The sequence below is a fragment of the Echinops telfairi genome, unplaced genomic scaffold, assembly GCF_000313985.2.
Source record: "Echinops telfairi isolate 266 unplaced genomic scaffold, ASM31398v2 ScPeMD7_3;HRSCAF=10, whole genome shotgun sequence".
In the NCBI taxonomy this organism is placed as follows: domain Eukaryota; kingdom Metazoa; phylum Chordata; class Mammalia; order Afrosoricida; family Tenrecidae; genus Echinops; species Echinops telfairi.
The window spans coordinates 61,299,977-61,315,389 of NW_022103899.1; the positions used below are offsets into that span (position 1 = coordinate 61,299,977).

Below are 15,413 nucleotides of genomic sequence, written 5' to 3' on the forward strand. Positions count from 1 at the left end.
CTATCTATCTATCTATCTATCTATCTATCTATCTATCTATCTATCTATCTATCTATCTATCTATCTAATCTATCTGCCTACCTGCCTGTCAGTCTATCCCTCTACTCCTACCTTCCAGATAGGGAGGGGAGGGACAAGGAGAGGAGGGATGGGGAGAGGGGCGCAGGGAGATGAGGTGGAGGGAGGGGCAGAGGCGGGGTTGGGGAGAGGGGCTGAGAGGTGGGGTGGGAAGGTGGCAGGGGTTTTCCCTAAGATGAGGGTGCCTGAGGAATCAGGGAGCATTTAAGTGGGGGCTCGCATTGTCCAGACTCTGAGTTCAGGCCGCTGAAGAGGAGAAGGTCGGTGCTCGCTGGCTGTGGACATTTCCAGAATGGAGTCTTCTCCCTGCCTGGCACGCCCCAACCCCCCTCCCCTCTTTACAGGGGAGATAGACAACACAGCTGACCCACATCCCTAAGTTTGCCTGGGAGTCGGCCCAGGGAAAGTTTCCTGGCGTGGATGGCTGTGTTTCAGAAGCGCCTTTGATGTGGGGACAACAGGCCTCGCAGGCCCGGCTTGTTTCTGTGTGCCTTTTCCGGTTGCGGGGTGCGGATGGGGCTGCTCTTTCTTGAGGGATGAAATGGAGCAGGTACTATCCAGCTCACTTCTCTGAAAACTTCGGAGCGTTCAAAAGGCCCGAGGAAGGCTGTTAGCCTGGCGGCGCGCGGGTGCCGCAGCGGAGAGCAGGCCCCGGTGGATAGACATCAAGGGACAGCGCTCCGCGCGGCAGGGCTGCCTTCTGATAATGATGGAAGAATCGATCCCGCGCTGTAATGAGCTGCCAAGGGACCCTTCGCATAGGCCACCTCCTTCCCGGGACCCATGCTGGGAAGTTGTGAGGGCTCCCTTGCTAATTACCTGCCTGTAGGTGGTGCATCTGCCAGCCTGCTAGGGGCACATGGAGGCCTGAGGTCCCTGGTGGAGGGAGGAAGGCCGAGGCCTGGGGATAGGGGCCTGCATGAGGCCAGGCTGCCCCTCCGGTGAGCCTGAGCCGGGATTTGGAGAGGGCAACAGATGCAGTCCTTAAAGCAGACAATAACACGGCCCCTGATTCTTTGATTCTATTCATTGCCCGGAGATGTGAAGTTGGCTCACTGGGGCTCTGTTCTCCCAGAAGCTTCAGTGCCCGGTCCTCCCACCCCTGCGTCTGCAGCTCTGTTCACCCACCCTCCATTCCCAACTCTTCCCCTGGGCAGGGGTCATGGGATGGGGCCACAGCACCGGGCCAGGACCCTGGCAGCATCCCCAGAAATGGCCAGTGCTTGCATCAGTGTCTCGTGAGCACCTGCTGTTACCTTACAGGGCACACTTGGGTCCCAGAGACTTCCTCCCGCCTCTGGCCCGGCCCCCCTATATCCTTGTGCTCTTGGGGTGGGACTGCTCTAGCATGGATTTGGAACCCAGTTCTGGACATCCCACCGCTGGGTTCTGAAAAACGCTCCTGACCCAGTTCTGAGCGTCCGGCTCAGCCATGCCCCCTGTGAAGCCTTCATACACGGGGTCTCTGCTCCCTCCCCTAAGTGACGCAGGCCAGGTGTCCGACTAGCAGGGATGGCTTCTAGGATAGGGCTGGGGAAAAGTCCCTCCCTTGGGGTGCAGAAGAGGCCCTCAAAACTGTCCGTGCCAGCTAACATCCCATGCCCACACAAGAGAAGCCATTCCGCCTATCACATGAGGGGGTAGTCCCTTCCAAGTTTGACCAGTGTGGCCGGAGAATGATGTGATCAATATCCAAATGGGCCTTGAAAGGAGAAACATCCCCCTTGCCTGTCATTGTTCTTAGTGACTCAAAACTGACCAGCGTGTCCTTCAAAAGCCATAAGTGGGAACCCTGTCTGATGTAGAGGTTCCGCTCAAACCCAAATCAAACCCACCGCCAGACTCATAGAGGCTTTATGGGACAGGGTTGAGCAGCCGCTGTGGGTTTCCGAGACTGTCACTCCTGATGGGAGTAGAGAGCCTCCCCTCTCTCCCACAGGGCAGCTGGTGGTTTCAAACTGCTGACCTTGCAGTTAGCAGCCCAACATGTAACCAACCGCTGGGCCACCAGGGCTCCTCGGTGATGCCATGAGGAGGTCCGTGTCCAAGAGAAACGAGATGAGGGCCCACCCATGCCCGTCTCGGCCTGTGGGTAAGAGCCAGATGAAGGGGACCACCCCCGTGCCTGTCAGCGGTTGGATGGGTGAGCACACGCTGTACATCTGCTCTCGGCAAGACTGCGCAGCCGCAAAGTAGGATGGAGCCCAGACCCGCCGGAGCATAACTGTGTGCTGTTTGAAGGCTGCGTGCCAAGACACGTGCCCCACTGGTGCAGGTGTACTCTGCAGACGTGGGACGACACCAGCCACGTGCAGCACAGCCTCGGCTTTGTGGCTGAGCGGTCATCACCGCCGTTTGGGGTCAGGAAGGGGAGGAGGCTCAGAAGGCGCTGGGAGTGGATGGGAGAGCCCAGTGGGCTGGCTTTCTCAACGGCTGCTCGGAACCACTCAAGCCTTTGGTATCAGGATGGGATTGTTCCCTTCTCCCTCACCGGTGTAAGCACAACTGGGGTGGACCTTTGGAAGGGGGCCTCTGGGTTCCTCCTTGCCTGCCTAGCGACATGGGACACCCCCCTGTGTCCCCTGACCACAGACCCTCCGACGCTCCCAGCCTGGCAGGACTGCTTTGGCACTCAGAACTCCCTCCAGTACATGGACCATCCAGGGGAACGTGTGGTGCCTGGGCCACAGGGTGGCCATCACAGAGTAACACCGAGATGCCCTGGGGGGATTGGCATGCATCTCTTCTGCACTGCCTTCCCGTGTGCACGTGGCGGGACCTGCTTGTCTGCCCAGTGCAGAGTGACCGTGTCCAGGTGGCATGTGATATTCAAACAGCAACTCCTCAGAGACCCTCTCTTTCCCCGCTCTGACTCCATTCTCTGGACCCCAGGTTCCAGGGCCCCTTCTCTGTCCATGCTGGTGGGGTCCCACCACTCTGCTGCAGCCTTGGCCGTGCTGGGTTCCTGGAAGGAGGGTGGCATACAGGCCAGGACCTTGTTCCTGACCCACTCGAGGGAGGGAACGATGTCCCTCTCCAGCCCCGCCTCCGTGAGCTGCCAGTGGGGACCCCAGATGATGGTGACCTAAAACACACTACTCTCTTTAAAAGACACCAGGTACCCCAACATTGGCTGGGCCTTCTCAACCCCCCCCATCTGCCTTTGCAGTTTGATGACTCGCCTTCTGTCCCCAGAGCTTACATCTTTGAATGCATGCCAACTGGCCCTCACCCCCAGTGTCTTGTTCCCCTGGCCTGTGTTAGTACTGGGCTGAGAGCGGTCAGTAGCTTCTTCAAAGCGGACAGCTAAGCAGCGGAAGGAGCCAGGGTACCTGACAGTCCAAAGGTGGCCGGGCATTTCACCTGCCACTCCATCTCATCTGCACGGATCTCGAACACCACGTTGGCATCCGAGAAGGACTGGTCCATGAGCGACTTCAGGCTGTCCAGGTCTCCGCCCACCAAGGCAGTGTGGTACTCAAGGACCGAGGACCCGGCTCGGAGAAGAGGCCCTTGGTCCATCTTCTGGAAGAGCTTCAGTTTTCCTGGGACGGGCTTGCCCCGACTCCCCATCTCAAGGCAGCTCGTTCTGGAGAGGTTCTTCAGGAGGGAGAAAGACGTTGTTCTCTTGCCATTACTCCATTGCCTTCCAGCTTGGGCTCCATGGCAGGGTATTTATAACTCCTGTGGGCTCCGCGGATGTGATAATGGTCACTTGATATGCCCAGGGGGTCACATGAGCCCTGGGAAGCCACAGGGCTCAGCCACCACCTGGTAATCATATAGATGCAGAATCTAGAGACAACAGATCCGCCCATCTCAAAAATAGCTCTCCGCATGACAAGGGCTGACCCTGGGACACACCTCTGCTGTGGCCCACGCTCTGCCCTCCTCCCGCTGTGGGCGAGGGCTGTATTCATCTCATCCCTGCTTATGTCGGTCAAGGGATGCATTTGGCCACGCTAGCCACCCACCTTCTTCAGAAGCAAGCCATTAACCCCTCAGGTTGCAAAGCAAAAATAAAACAAAACCCTAATCAGAGACACGCTCTTGGGCAATTCCGTTTTATTGCTAAGATGAATTTGCTCACTGACCATTGTGCTGTCTCTCACTGACAGCCAACCTACAACCCAACAAGACAAGCCCTCAGCCACCATGTGCGGTGTTTAGAGAGTGGGATGGAGATTCTCCAGCTCCAGGGAAGGCCAGACACCTTTGGGAAGGGTTCTTGCTGCTCTCCACGAATCACTCTGTTTGCTCCTGGGAGCCACCAGGTGAAGGTGTGTGTAGGTGTGTGTTTGTTCGCCATGAGGTGGTCCACCAAAAATGTAACGGTTGACAATTCTCATTCTGGTCTACCCGGACTATCCGTCAGAAAATCCAACGACACATCACTGTGGGCAAACCTGCTGCCAGAGGCCTTGCTCATAGCTCACCAAGCATAGATGCCACTTGGATGACCAAGGTGCACCTGACCGAGGGCAGGGTATGTTCCATTGCGTGGAAAACTTGGATCATGAGAAGGAAAGGCACGAGGAATGGGTGGATCGGAGCTGCGGTGCTGGCCTGGAAGACCGTGCTTCAGATCACCAGAGTGAACACATCAGTTGTGGTAGTTACATCATCTGGTGTCAATTTGGGACTTGAAAGGATTAAGAGAGAAGGGGTGGGGTCTAGCCTGTCAATCGGGTCATAGCCAATGAGGCCTCTGTGTGGGCATGGCCTTCTTCTGAGGATTCTGGGAACGCCTGTATCTCCTCCTTGGAGGTGAGAGACCCACACTCTCTTGGCTCACTTCCTGAAAGACATCCCTGTGGAGAAGACACATGGAGAGAGGCTGATGGAGTCAGACCTCTGGAGCTGGAGAAGCCACGTGGAGACCCCTGCCAGCGCTGAGATCCACAAGACCTCCCACCCACTGGCCTGTGAACTTCCTGCATTCAGCATCATCACATGTGTTTTGTGAGTCTGAAGAGGACTTTATAGGTTGACATCGGACATATGGCTAATATTGGACTTATGGACTTGATCTGGACTGGGCTGGGATGTTTTCTCAATATTCAACTGCTCTTGTATCTAAAGCTCTTTCTTATATAAACACAAGTGTCTATGGATTTGTTTCTCTAGTCTACCTGGACTAACACATCAGTCTTGGAAGAAATGCCACCAAGGTGCCCCTCAGGAGCAGGGATGGTGTGACTTTGGCCCATGTTGGGCATGCCAGCAGGAAGGTTGCCACAATGGGTTCAACCATACCAATGACCATAGAGGTGGTGCAGGGCTGGGCAGCATCCCCTTCTGTTGGATGGGGGTCACCAAGGGTCAGCGTCCACCAGATGACAGGGACCAATGAGAGGAAGGAGCAAGGCCAGGGCTGCTCGGCAAGTTTGAGACTGAACTGGGATGGGAACCCGCATCCGTCTGCTTCCCCAATCTCGCTCTTCTGTATTATGTTGTCGGTCCCCACAGGATCTGCTCAGAGCTGGGCCTCCGACGCTGGGCGCCAGTTTCCAGAAGGGGCTCTTTGCTGCGCAGCATTTAGCTTCTCCCTGAGGGCAGGCCTTGCACGCCAGCCTTCCTGGGACTTTCCCTTGCGATGCCATTGGAGTGGGACAAAGGGTGTGGCTCCCTCTCCCCTTGCCAGCACCTTCCACCCTCCGTCTGTTTGTGAGCTGAGCTGAGAGCCGTTGTTACACTCTTCCATTTTTGTGATGCGTGGGAACGATCGCGCGCCTCTCAGGCTCCACAAACATGTCTTTTGGAGCAGTGCCTCTCACGCGCATTCCACATCCCTGCTCGCGCCGTCGGGTGTTGACGACCTGGCCCTTGAGAGAAAGGTGGCTCCCTTGCTCTAGGCTGAGAAAGCTGAGTGAGACCAAGTGAAGCAGCTAGTTCTGACTCATCAATTATTCTGACCCCAGACTGGGCTGCTGGCTGAGAATATTGAGTATACGGTGGCCGGTGGCTGGAAGAACACACACACACACACACACACACACACACACACACACACACACCCCGGTTTGAAGAAGTACAGACAGACAGAATGCTCCTTGGAAGTAAGCATGGCGGGACTTTGTGCCCCGTACTTTGGACATTCTGGATGGGTGATGACCCAGTGTAAAGAAGGACCAAGGTCCTCACCAGTGGACCGGAAGGAACGGAGGAATTAGTGAAGCTGTCAAGGATTTCGTCTTGTGTGAATCCACAGTCAAGAGATCACACGATGCCAAGGGGTCCATGGAGAAAAAGGATGCTTGCAAACTTTGTGGTGGTCATTGTACAATTCTCCCTGACGTGATTGGGATCTGGAATGATAGGTCATATGTAGTAAATCCCAACCTAAAAAAGAAGAGAGAGTTCGAAGGAAGCATTGCGTCAGGCACATCTGCTGCACGAGACCTCTGTTAACGTGCTGGAAAAGCAGGGGCATTATCTTCATTGTGATTGGGGTAAGAGTTTACCCAGCAAATCAGTTTCCTTCCAGCAGGTCAAAGGCATTTTATTGGTGACCTTGACTGTCGTCCATCCTCACGAGGTCACAGCCCTCTTCCCACTTTTGCTCCCTGCCCCTGTGTCTCTCCGCCCTTCTCTCCTGTCCCTCCCTGTCCTCTGAGCGCTCTCCCCGGCAAATGCTTCCTCTGGTCTCTGAGGGCTGATCCGTCTGTGGAGTGTGTGCCTTCCTGGTGTGCCATTGCTAACTTTCATTCTTCTGTATGGCTCTTGTGGGGGTGACCAGCCGGGGACACGGCCCCAAGTCCCAACTCCTGTGTACCCCAGGCACAGGGGAACAGAGCACTGCCCTGCCCCACACTGTCCCCATCGTGGGGTGTGGACCTGACCGTGGTGACCATTGGTCGGTATGGGCTGATTGTCAGATGAAGGGGATCACCAGGCCTTTCCTCCTATTTCATCGTTGTCTGGAAGTCCTGCTGAGACCCGTTCAGCACCACAGCCACACACAAGCCTCCGGTGATAGGCGAGCGGTGCGTTGGCTGGGAAATGAACCTGGGGCTCCCGAGTGGAAAGCCAGGATTCTCCCACGGAGGGACCAGTGATCGCTCACGCTTGGTGGTGTTCTCAGATGCCTCCTAGCGACTCCATGAGACAGACCAGACTGCCCCTGGGGCCTTCTTGGCTGTAGCCCTTGCAGAGGCAGGGTGACCTTCTCCTTCAGGTGCCATCAGGTTGGTCCCCACCCATAGCGACCCTGTTTTACAACAGCACCGAACCATGCCCGGCCCCGCGCCATCCTCCTGCCGGTGATCTCGGAGCCCATGGACGCAGCCGCTGTGCCCGTCCACCTCGTCGAGGGGCTTCCTCTTGTCTCTGCCCGTCCGCTTTACCAAGTGTGATGTCACTGGGCAGGTCCAAGCTGCTCACCTTTCGGAGAGCTCAGCCGTCTGCCCACTGGGGCTCATCGTCACCTACTGCCGTCTGAAGGACAACTTGGTTCCTTAAAAGGAGCCCGCTCCTGGACAGATTCAGACGCAGACAGGCGACAACGGGCACCCCTCCTCTCCAGCTCCTTTTGCCTGGCCCCTCTCCACAGGCCGTTGGAACTGGCCATGGTGGGGAGGTGACCGGGCCCTTTGATCTGTCCAGATGAGTGACCATGGAAGCTGTGTGGCCGGAGGCTAGGAGGGCGTCACCTGGACTTGCAGAGGGGAAGAGCCGCTCAGAGTCCAGCCTGTGGAGGTGGCCACCGCCTGCCCAGCCGGCACGAAGCCACCGGCTGCTGCTTTCGCGTGGGGGCACATCAAACAGGTCCCAGCCTGGCAAGGACAGGAACGGAGACTTAGCGCCAAGAGCTCGGGCTCAGCAGGACTTAGCACCTTGGGACTTCTTAGACGGCCTCGCCCACAGCCCGTCTCCAGCCCGGCTGCTCACGTGCTGCTGGCCGGGTCATGCCCCCTCACTCTAAGCTCCCCCAAAGCTGTCTACCCGCAGCCAGGTGCTTTGTTCTGAGGGGTCAGCTGGCCCATGTGCTGTCCTCCTCAATCCACAGCAGCCACAGCCCAGGACGGTGCACCACCCCCTCCCGGAGAGGGCGCTTGGGTGGGGTGGGGGGGCAGTGGGGGAGAGGGAAATGGCATTTCATGATCCAACACAGGTGGGTCTGGTACCCCTGCTGCATGCTTCGTGGAGAGCCATAGCTGCAGGGACTGTCCCCCAAGTAGTAAGATCTCCCCTGACCTCCAAGTCCTCTAGGGATGGAGGGCCGCAAGGGTGCCGGGTGGGACACACCTGTGATATCTGGAAGGCTGATGGGGACAGCTGTGGAGCCAGCTGCCCCAGGGTCATGGGCTCGTCTTCAGTGGCAGTGAGAGGGTGGGAAGGACCCACCCTGCTCTGGGGGCCACTGGAGGACCCCCCTCGCCCAAAGCTTCCACTGCAGGCTGTGAGCCCTGGCGCCCCTGCAGGGCAGCACCTGGGACTCCAGGTAAACTCAAAATCTCACTGCCATCGAGTCGAACCTGACTCATAGTGACCCCAAAGGGCAAGAAGTAAGACTTAGTCTTACTCTTTTCCATCTGCCACCTTTTCCCATGGGGAGGAACGTGGCAGTGACGTGGACTCGTGGCTGAGCTGCAGCAGGGCTCAGTAGTGAGGGGGGAGTTAAAGCCACTGCCGATGGGGTCTTATTCTGACTCACAGGGACCCTGTAAAACCGCCCCTGTGGGTTTCCCGTGCTCCATCTTTCTCCTGCAGAGCACATGGGGGGTTCAAATCTCCGGCATAGCACATAGTGGGTTCAAATCTCCTGCAGAGCACATAGTGGGTTCAAATCTCCGGCATAGCACATAGTAGGTTCAAATCTCCTGCAGAGCACATAGTGGGTTCAAATCTCCAACCTTTCGGTTTGCAACTGAACGCCTGAACCTCTGTGCCACCAGCTTCCTCCCCAGCATCTTCGCTGCTTCCTGGGGCTCTACGACCTTGCTCTCGAGTTTTAACAGGGGTCCCCTCTGCCGGCACCAACCAAGTGCCACAAGATCAAAACCGAACTCCCCACCATCGAGGCTGCTGTCAGCACAGCGACGCTGCAGCACGGGGTAGAACTGGCCCCGCTCTCTCCTTTTTAAAACAGCTTTAGGGGCATTTCATCCACAGACTGTAACTCTTCACTGGAGCAGAGAGCCTCATCGTTCTCCCTCGGAGTAGTTGGTAGATTCGAACTATTGACCTATGCGTTAGCAGCCCAACACGCTACCACTGCGCCATCAGCGCTCCTGCGCAGACAAGCCAGGGCAGCAGAGGCTTAATAAGGGCCTTCTTACGGTTGTGCTGACCCACAAGCATAGAGAGAGTGGCCTCTGAGACCCCCTGGCAGTACCGCAGAAGAAAGGGCTGGCACATGCTTCTGTGAAGATTATAGACAAGATCCTCCACACACCCCCATGGGGTCGTTCAGCGAGGGGACATGTGGGTGGTGAGCTGGCTCGGTTTGGGCTTTTGGTGCTAAGTGCTCAGAACGCTGCTGGACGCTGTGGAGAACGCGTGAAGAGGAAGACACAGGTTCTGGTTGCAGGGAACGGAGGGCCTCCACGGCACGGGAGCCACCGGCTGACACGAGATGGCCAGCGGAGGCCTGCTCCTTGGTGAACTCCCCGCCCCACCGATGAAATCATGAGCTATTGTGCTCGGCTGCGCCCCCTCCCTCCACGCTCTTGTCAGACGTTCCGTCCTTGCTCCGCTCATTTCAACAGCGCCATTAAGCTCTTTGGCTCTTTCATTCCGCTAAGCACAGCCACTTTGCCGTATTATTTTTCTTCGACCGCTTGTTTGTAATTAGATACATTTCTGGGAGGATTTATCCATGCACAGCTCCCAAATGATCCAACTTGCGTTTTCATTTCACTTCGCAGCGGAAGAAGAATTCTTTTGCACCCGATGTCATTTGTCACTGGTTATTTTTAAAAGGGGGTGGTAGATGGGAGGCAAGGTCAGGGGACCAAGCCACTCCATGTGGTCCTCTGGGCACTAAACTTAGCTCTCCCGGTGTTATTAGTCAACAGTCCCTAAGTGCCCCAGCTTGGCTCAGAGAGTAGTGAGCCGCCCGTTGAGAAGCAGAGGTGGTTTGTTAGAGCTTTAAAAATAGCTCATGGTGGCTAGATAGCATGGGTGTCGTAAGTAGAGCACACCAGTTACTTTATGGGCCCGAGGGCAAGGCAGAGGACTACACGCCCCCTTCCCCGCCTCTTTTCCCCTCAAAGAACAAGAATAACTGTACAGGGAACCACTCCATCAACACAAACTGATCAGAAGACAAACGCCTTCATTCATCTCCATGCTCAACTACTAGCGAGTCCATGGGCTGTTAGGTGCCATCAAGTCACAGCGCCCCGCCCCCAACCTCCCACCCAGGACCTCATGCTCGTAAAACAGAGGGTTTGCAAAGCAGAGGGAGACCCTCAGGGACAAGGAATGGCCCAATGGCTGCAACCGTGCGCTCCAGTAGAGCAGGGATCTTGTCTTGCGAGACATGGGTTTCCTAGGAGTGGGGGCTCATTCGGTGGCGTGTGACAACATCAACCAACAGGTGTGTTGTTAGGGTTTGGGGAATTAGAGACAAAACCCCCTACGTCCAAGGACAGGCAAAGCCCAAACCAGAAACCAAACTCACTGCCCCCGAGTTGATGCTGACTGTGGTCGTTACACAATCTCATGTCAGTTTGATAGAGTGAAGGGGTGGAGTCTAGCCTGTCAGTTGGATCAAAGCCAGATGGCACCTCTTTGCGGGCCTGGCCTCCTCATAAGGGGTGGGATGGGTCCTGGGAACCTCCCCTCTCTCTCTGCTTCACCTTCCTGTTGGCAAGCCACGTGGCTGAGACCTGCCAGAGCCCTGGAGAGGCATCCACCATCATTGGATCCACAAGACTTGGCACCCATTGGCCTGGCCTGTGACCTTCCTGCATTCTGCATCATTGCATTGGCTGTATGAGTCTAAAGAGGGACTGATGGACTCATATTAGACTTATGGACTTGATCTGGACTGGGCTGGGATGTTTGCTTGATATATAATTACTTCTTGGTAGAAAGCTCTCTCTTATCCATATCTGAGTGGCTCTGAATTTGTTTCACCAGTCAATCTGGCCTAACACACCGACTCATAGTGACCCCATAGCGCAGAGTAGAACTACCTCTGTGGGTTTCTGAGACGGTCACTCTTTCCTGGAGTAGAAAGCCTCATCTTTCTCCAGAGGAGCGGCTGGTGGTTTTGAACTGTGGACCCTGCAGTTAGCAGCCCAACCCATCACCACTAAGCCAAACGATTGGGTCAACCAGAGTTCCCGGGTCCTCTTTCCCACCAGCTGCATGATGTCCTTATTTACATGAATCACGCTCGTTTCTGACCCAAGGCTCTTGGTTGGGTCCTGTCTTGTTTCTCACGCACTCATTCTGCCTTTCATGCCTGACTGGCCCAAGCTGTTTTCATTTGCCTTGTGTAGTCTTTATCCTTCTCAGGGTTCTTAAAGCCAACCCATCTGCTCGCCACTGCAGGTTAAATCTTTCCCACTCTGCCCACTCCTGTCCGCAGGAGAACCCTGGTTTCCAAGACTGGATTTGAATCCGTTGTTGCTGGTGCCACCGAGTCAGTCCCGGCCCATCGTGCATGACCTTAGGTACAATAGACGGACATGCTGCCCTGTCCTGTGCCATCCTCACCACTCTGCTCATGTCCAGCTCCTTGGGGCAGCCACTGCATCAACCCACCTTGCTGAGGACTGTTAGACTGGGTACACTGCAGAAACAAATTCATGGCACTCCTAGGTGTAGAAGAAAGAGCTTTACACACAAGAGCAATTGAATATTGAGGAAACATCCCAGCCCAGTCCAGATCAAATCCATAAGTCTGATAATAGCCCATATGTCCGATACCAATCGATAAAGTCTCATCAGACTCACAAAACACATGCAATGATGCCGACTGCAGGAAGATCACAGGCCAGTGGGTGGGAGATCTTGTGGATCCAGTGACATTGTAAGCATCTCAGCCCTGGCATGGGTCTCCACATGGCTGTCTCCTCCAGCTCAGGGCACTAAGGTAGCTCCATGTGTCTTGTTAGCCGAAATGTCTTCAGAGAGCTATTTATCTCCTTAGCCCCTCCAAATGAGGTCATCAAGCTTCCACCTGACTGACAGGCTAAACTCTACCCCTTCACTCAATCCTCTAAAACTGACAACAGATGATGTAACTACCACAAGGACCCCCCCCACCCCGCCCCCTACTTTTCCAGCCATGATGTCCTTCTCCAGGGACTGGTCTCCCCTGACAACATGCCCAAAGTATGTGAGAGGAAGTCTCTCCATCTTTGCTTCTAAGCAGCGCTCCGGCCATACTTTTTCCAAGACAGATTGGTTTGTCCTTTTGGCTGTCCGTGGTGCCTCCAAGAGGCTTCTCCAGCACCACCATCCAACCACATCGACTCTTCTTCAGCCTTCCTCACTCAGCATCCAGCTCCCCATGCGTGGGAGGCCATAGACAGTACCGTGGCTTGGATTTGGGTATCCCATTGCTGCAACGACTGTGTGATGTTTTGAGGGAGCGCGATGAAATGGGGGGTGGTCAGGAGATGGTGTTCTTATTTTCAAATAGAAAAGCATTCCGGTCCCTCTGTCCCGGGCCAGATGTCTGAATGGGCTCTGAAATATGGGCTTGGAGATATTTAGAGAAGGGCATGGGGGGGCAATCACGGTGTGGCCATCCTTATTTCAGCTTGCTCCTTCATCTCTGTCCGCCCCCCTCCCCCAGTTCAACCATGAAATCTTCCTCCCCTCCCACCTCAGTGTATTCCATGCATTCTCAGGCTCCCAACGAGTTCAGCTTCTAGTCAAAGAAGGTGCTATCCCAGGGAATCCTTTGGGATGTTTCTTTGGAAAATGGGTTCTGATGAGTGTCAACCCCACCCAAACCAAGCCTGCTGCCACTGGGCTGATGCAGACTCACAGCGCCGCCCCCCCCAGGATGGAGCAGGGCGGCTGCTTAGGGGTTCAGAGGCTGTCACGCCCCTTTGAAACAGTCTTATTGGCACATCATCACACGTCATACAATTCAATCATGAAGTCATCACCCCGATCTATTTTAGGACATTTTCTTCATCCTTGTACTCACTGCATCCCTGTCATTATTATTATTTTAAAAAATTGTGGCAAAAAATATACACACCAAAACATTCTCCAATTCAGCAACTTCTACCTGTATAATTTGGTGCCATTGATTATACCCTTCATGTTGCACAACCACCATTAGTCCTTTTCCAAATCACTCCACCACCAGGAACGTAAACTCAATGCCGCTAAACAAAGACTCTTCCTCCTTCACCCATGGTCGCCATTGGTCAACTCTGGTTTCTTCTTCTTTTTTTCCTAGTAGTTTTCTTGATATAATATTCATATATCATACCCACCCATACTTTAATTGCATTTAAAACGAGAGGCTGTAAATGCTCATGAAATCAGACAGCCTCATCTTTCCCCCTCACGGAGGCTGGTGGGCTTAGACACGTCCAGTGTGTCACCACTGTGCCATCCAGGCTCCTTCTGATGGACACAGATTCCCGAGAGCGATGCACTGACAATGTTGCGTTCCTCCGAGAAACTATGAAGTGGTACCTATTGAAAGAGAAGCCTTCCTTGTGCAGGCTCATCATGATACAAACCAAACCCCACGGACCTTGGGCTGACTCACAGGGACCCTCCAGGACTGAGTGGACCTGCTCATTAGGGTTCTGAGATGGTAAGTCTTCACAGGAGCAGAGGGCCCCCTCTTTCTCCCGCTGAGAGGCTGAACTGCTGATCGCAGGGTGAGCAGCCCAGCCCAATGGGCTACACACATGCCACCAGAGCTCGCTGCAGCAGGGCAGGAGACACATGCACCTTCTGTGGCCTGGGTCATAGAGTGTGAGTAGATGAAGGAAGAGGAGGACCCAGATTGCAACAGGCAAGGAGACCCAACCTTCCCCGAGCGGCTGGGTGAATAGACTGCACTGCTCTCGTGATTAGCCTTTGGGCGTGGTGTCACCAGGAGAAGGACAGCATGCTTGGTAAACGTGGGGCCGCGAACAAGAGGAAGGCCCTGGACAAGGTGGACGGACACGTGGCTGCATCCAGGGACTCACACCTAAGAACAGTGGTGCGGGTGGCGCGGGGGCCAGGCGGGGCTTCGTTCTGTTGGGCACGGGGTCGCTCGGAGTGTGCATGGGCTTGACAGCACCTCGCAGTACAGCGACCACAACGAACGAGCCAGGTGGTCGACTGAGCGGAACAGAGTTCTTCAAAGAGATGTTGGGAGACTTGAATGGTCCACATCACGACTTTATCCGCAGGCAGCACAAACTCCAGGTCTTCACAAGGAGATCCTGAACGAGAGGGGGGCTGCCTCTGAATCAAATGAGCGGAAGGCCCCCTTGCAGCTGTGACGCCCGTGCTGGAGTCGTGCTGATCGCTTGTATGTGACATGAGCATCTCCGCTTCCTATCACCGAGCTGGCAGAAGATGCTGGCTCTGCCAGAATGGCTGTGGACTGGCCACGATGGCACTGCCCGGAGGCTCTGGCTGAGTTTGAGATGTGGGGCAGATGGTTTTCTGGCAGGGTCAGTCTGTGTACGTCTTGGCAGGACGCCACGTGTCCATGCAATCTTAGGGAAGGTAGGCATGTGAATTCCTTCCTGGCCATCTGACAAGTCTCTGACCCCCTCCTGGCCTGTGGACAGAACAGGGCCCAGGAGATGGCTCCCTTCTCTTGAAGCCCTCAGGGCACTCCGGCCGCTCACATTCCCGCAACTAGGACGAGGTTATGGGTGCTGTTATTCTGATCGGATGTGTCTGCAAAGCAAGTGTGTTTCTTTGATGACTCCGGGGGACCTGACCCAAGCCCTAGTCCTCTCAGTCACCCAGGATGCATGTGACAGCCGTCCTGGAGTAAATAAGACAGACCCCCTTCATGCGTGAACCACTGGGTTGCGGGAGGAATACTGACTATACTGTGGATCGCCCAAAGAATGAACAGTGCAGTCTGTGATGGTTAGGTTTTATGTCAACTTGGCCGAACCAGGATCCTCCCACGACATGACCTAACATGGTGCGGTCAACTCCATGATGGGATCTTCTGTGAAGCAGCCAAGCGGTTCATCGGGCCACAGTCTAGATGCAGTTAAGGCAGGCTTTGTTCAGGGTGTGGCTTTACTCTTAGTATAGACTGACAGTGTGCAGAAGCCAATTTACATTGACTTCCGGATTTAGATCCTGTTGCTGGTTCGCTGATGACTTGTCAGGTCTCCTGCCCACCCCAGGAGCCATCAGTGGACTGCTGGTCTTGGATTCATCCGGTC

The 15,413-nt window shown here is 55.2% G+C and overlaps 1 protein-coding gene across 1 annotated transcript in view; it reads right to left on the reverse strand.

Moving 5' to 3' along the window:
- Positions 1-15,413, reverse strand: part of ASB18 (ankyrin repeat and SOCS box containing 18) — an 83,861-nt gene that overhangs the window by 36,809 nt on the left and 31,639 nt on the right. Inside the window, exons 3-4 of the mRNA XM_004701860.2 lie at positions 3,411-3,530; positions 2,149-2,164 (exon numbers count right to left, since the gene is read on the reverse strand). Coding sequence (XP_004701917.1) covers positions 2,149-2,164; positions 3,411-3,530 — 136 coding nt within the window. The remainder of the gene's footprint in view (positions 1-2,148; positions 2,165-3,410; positions 3,531-15,413) is intronic.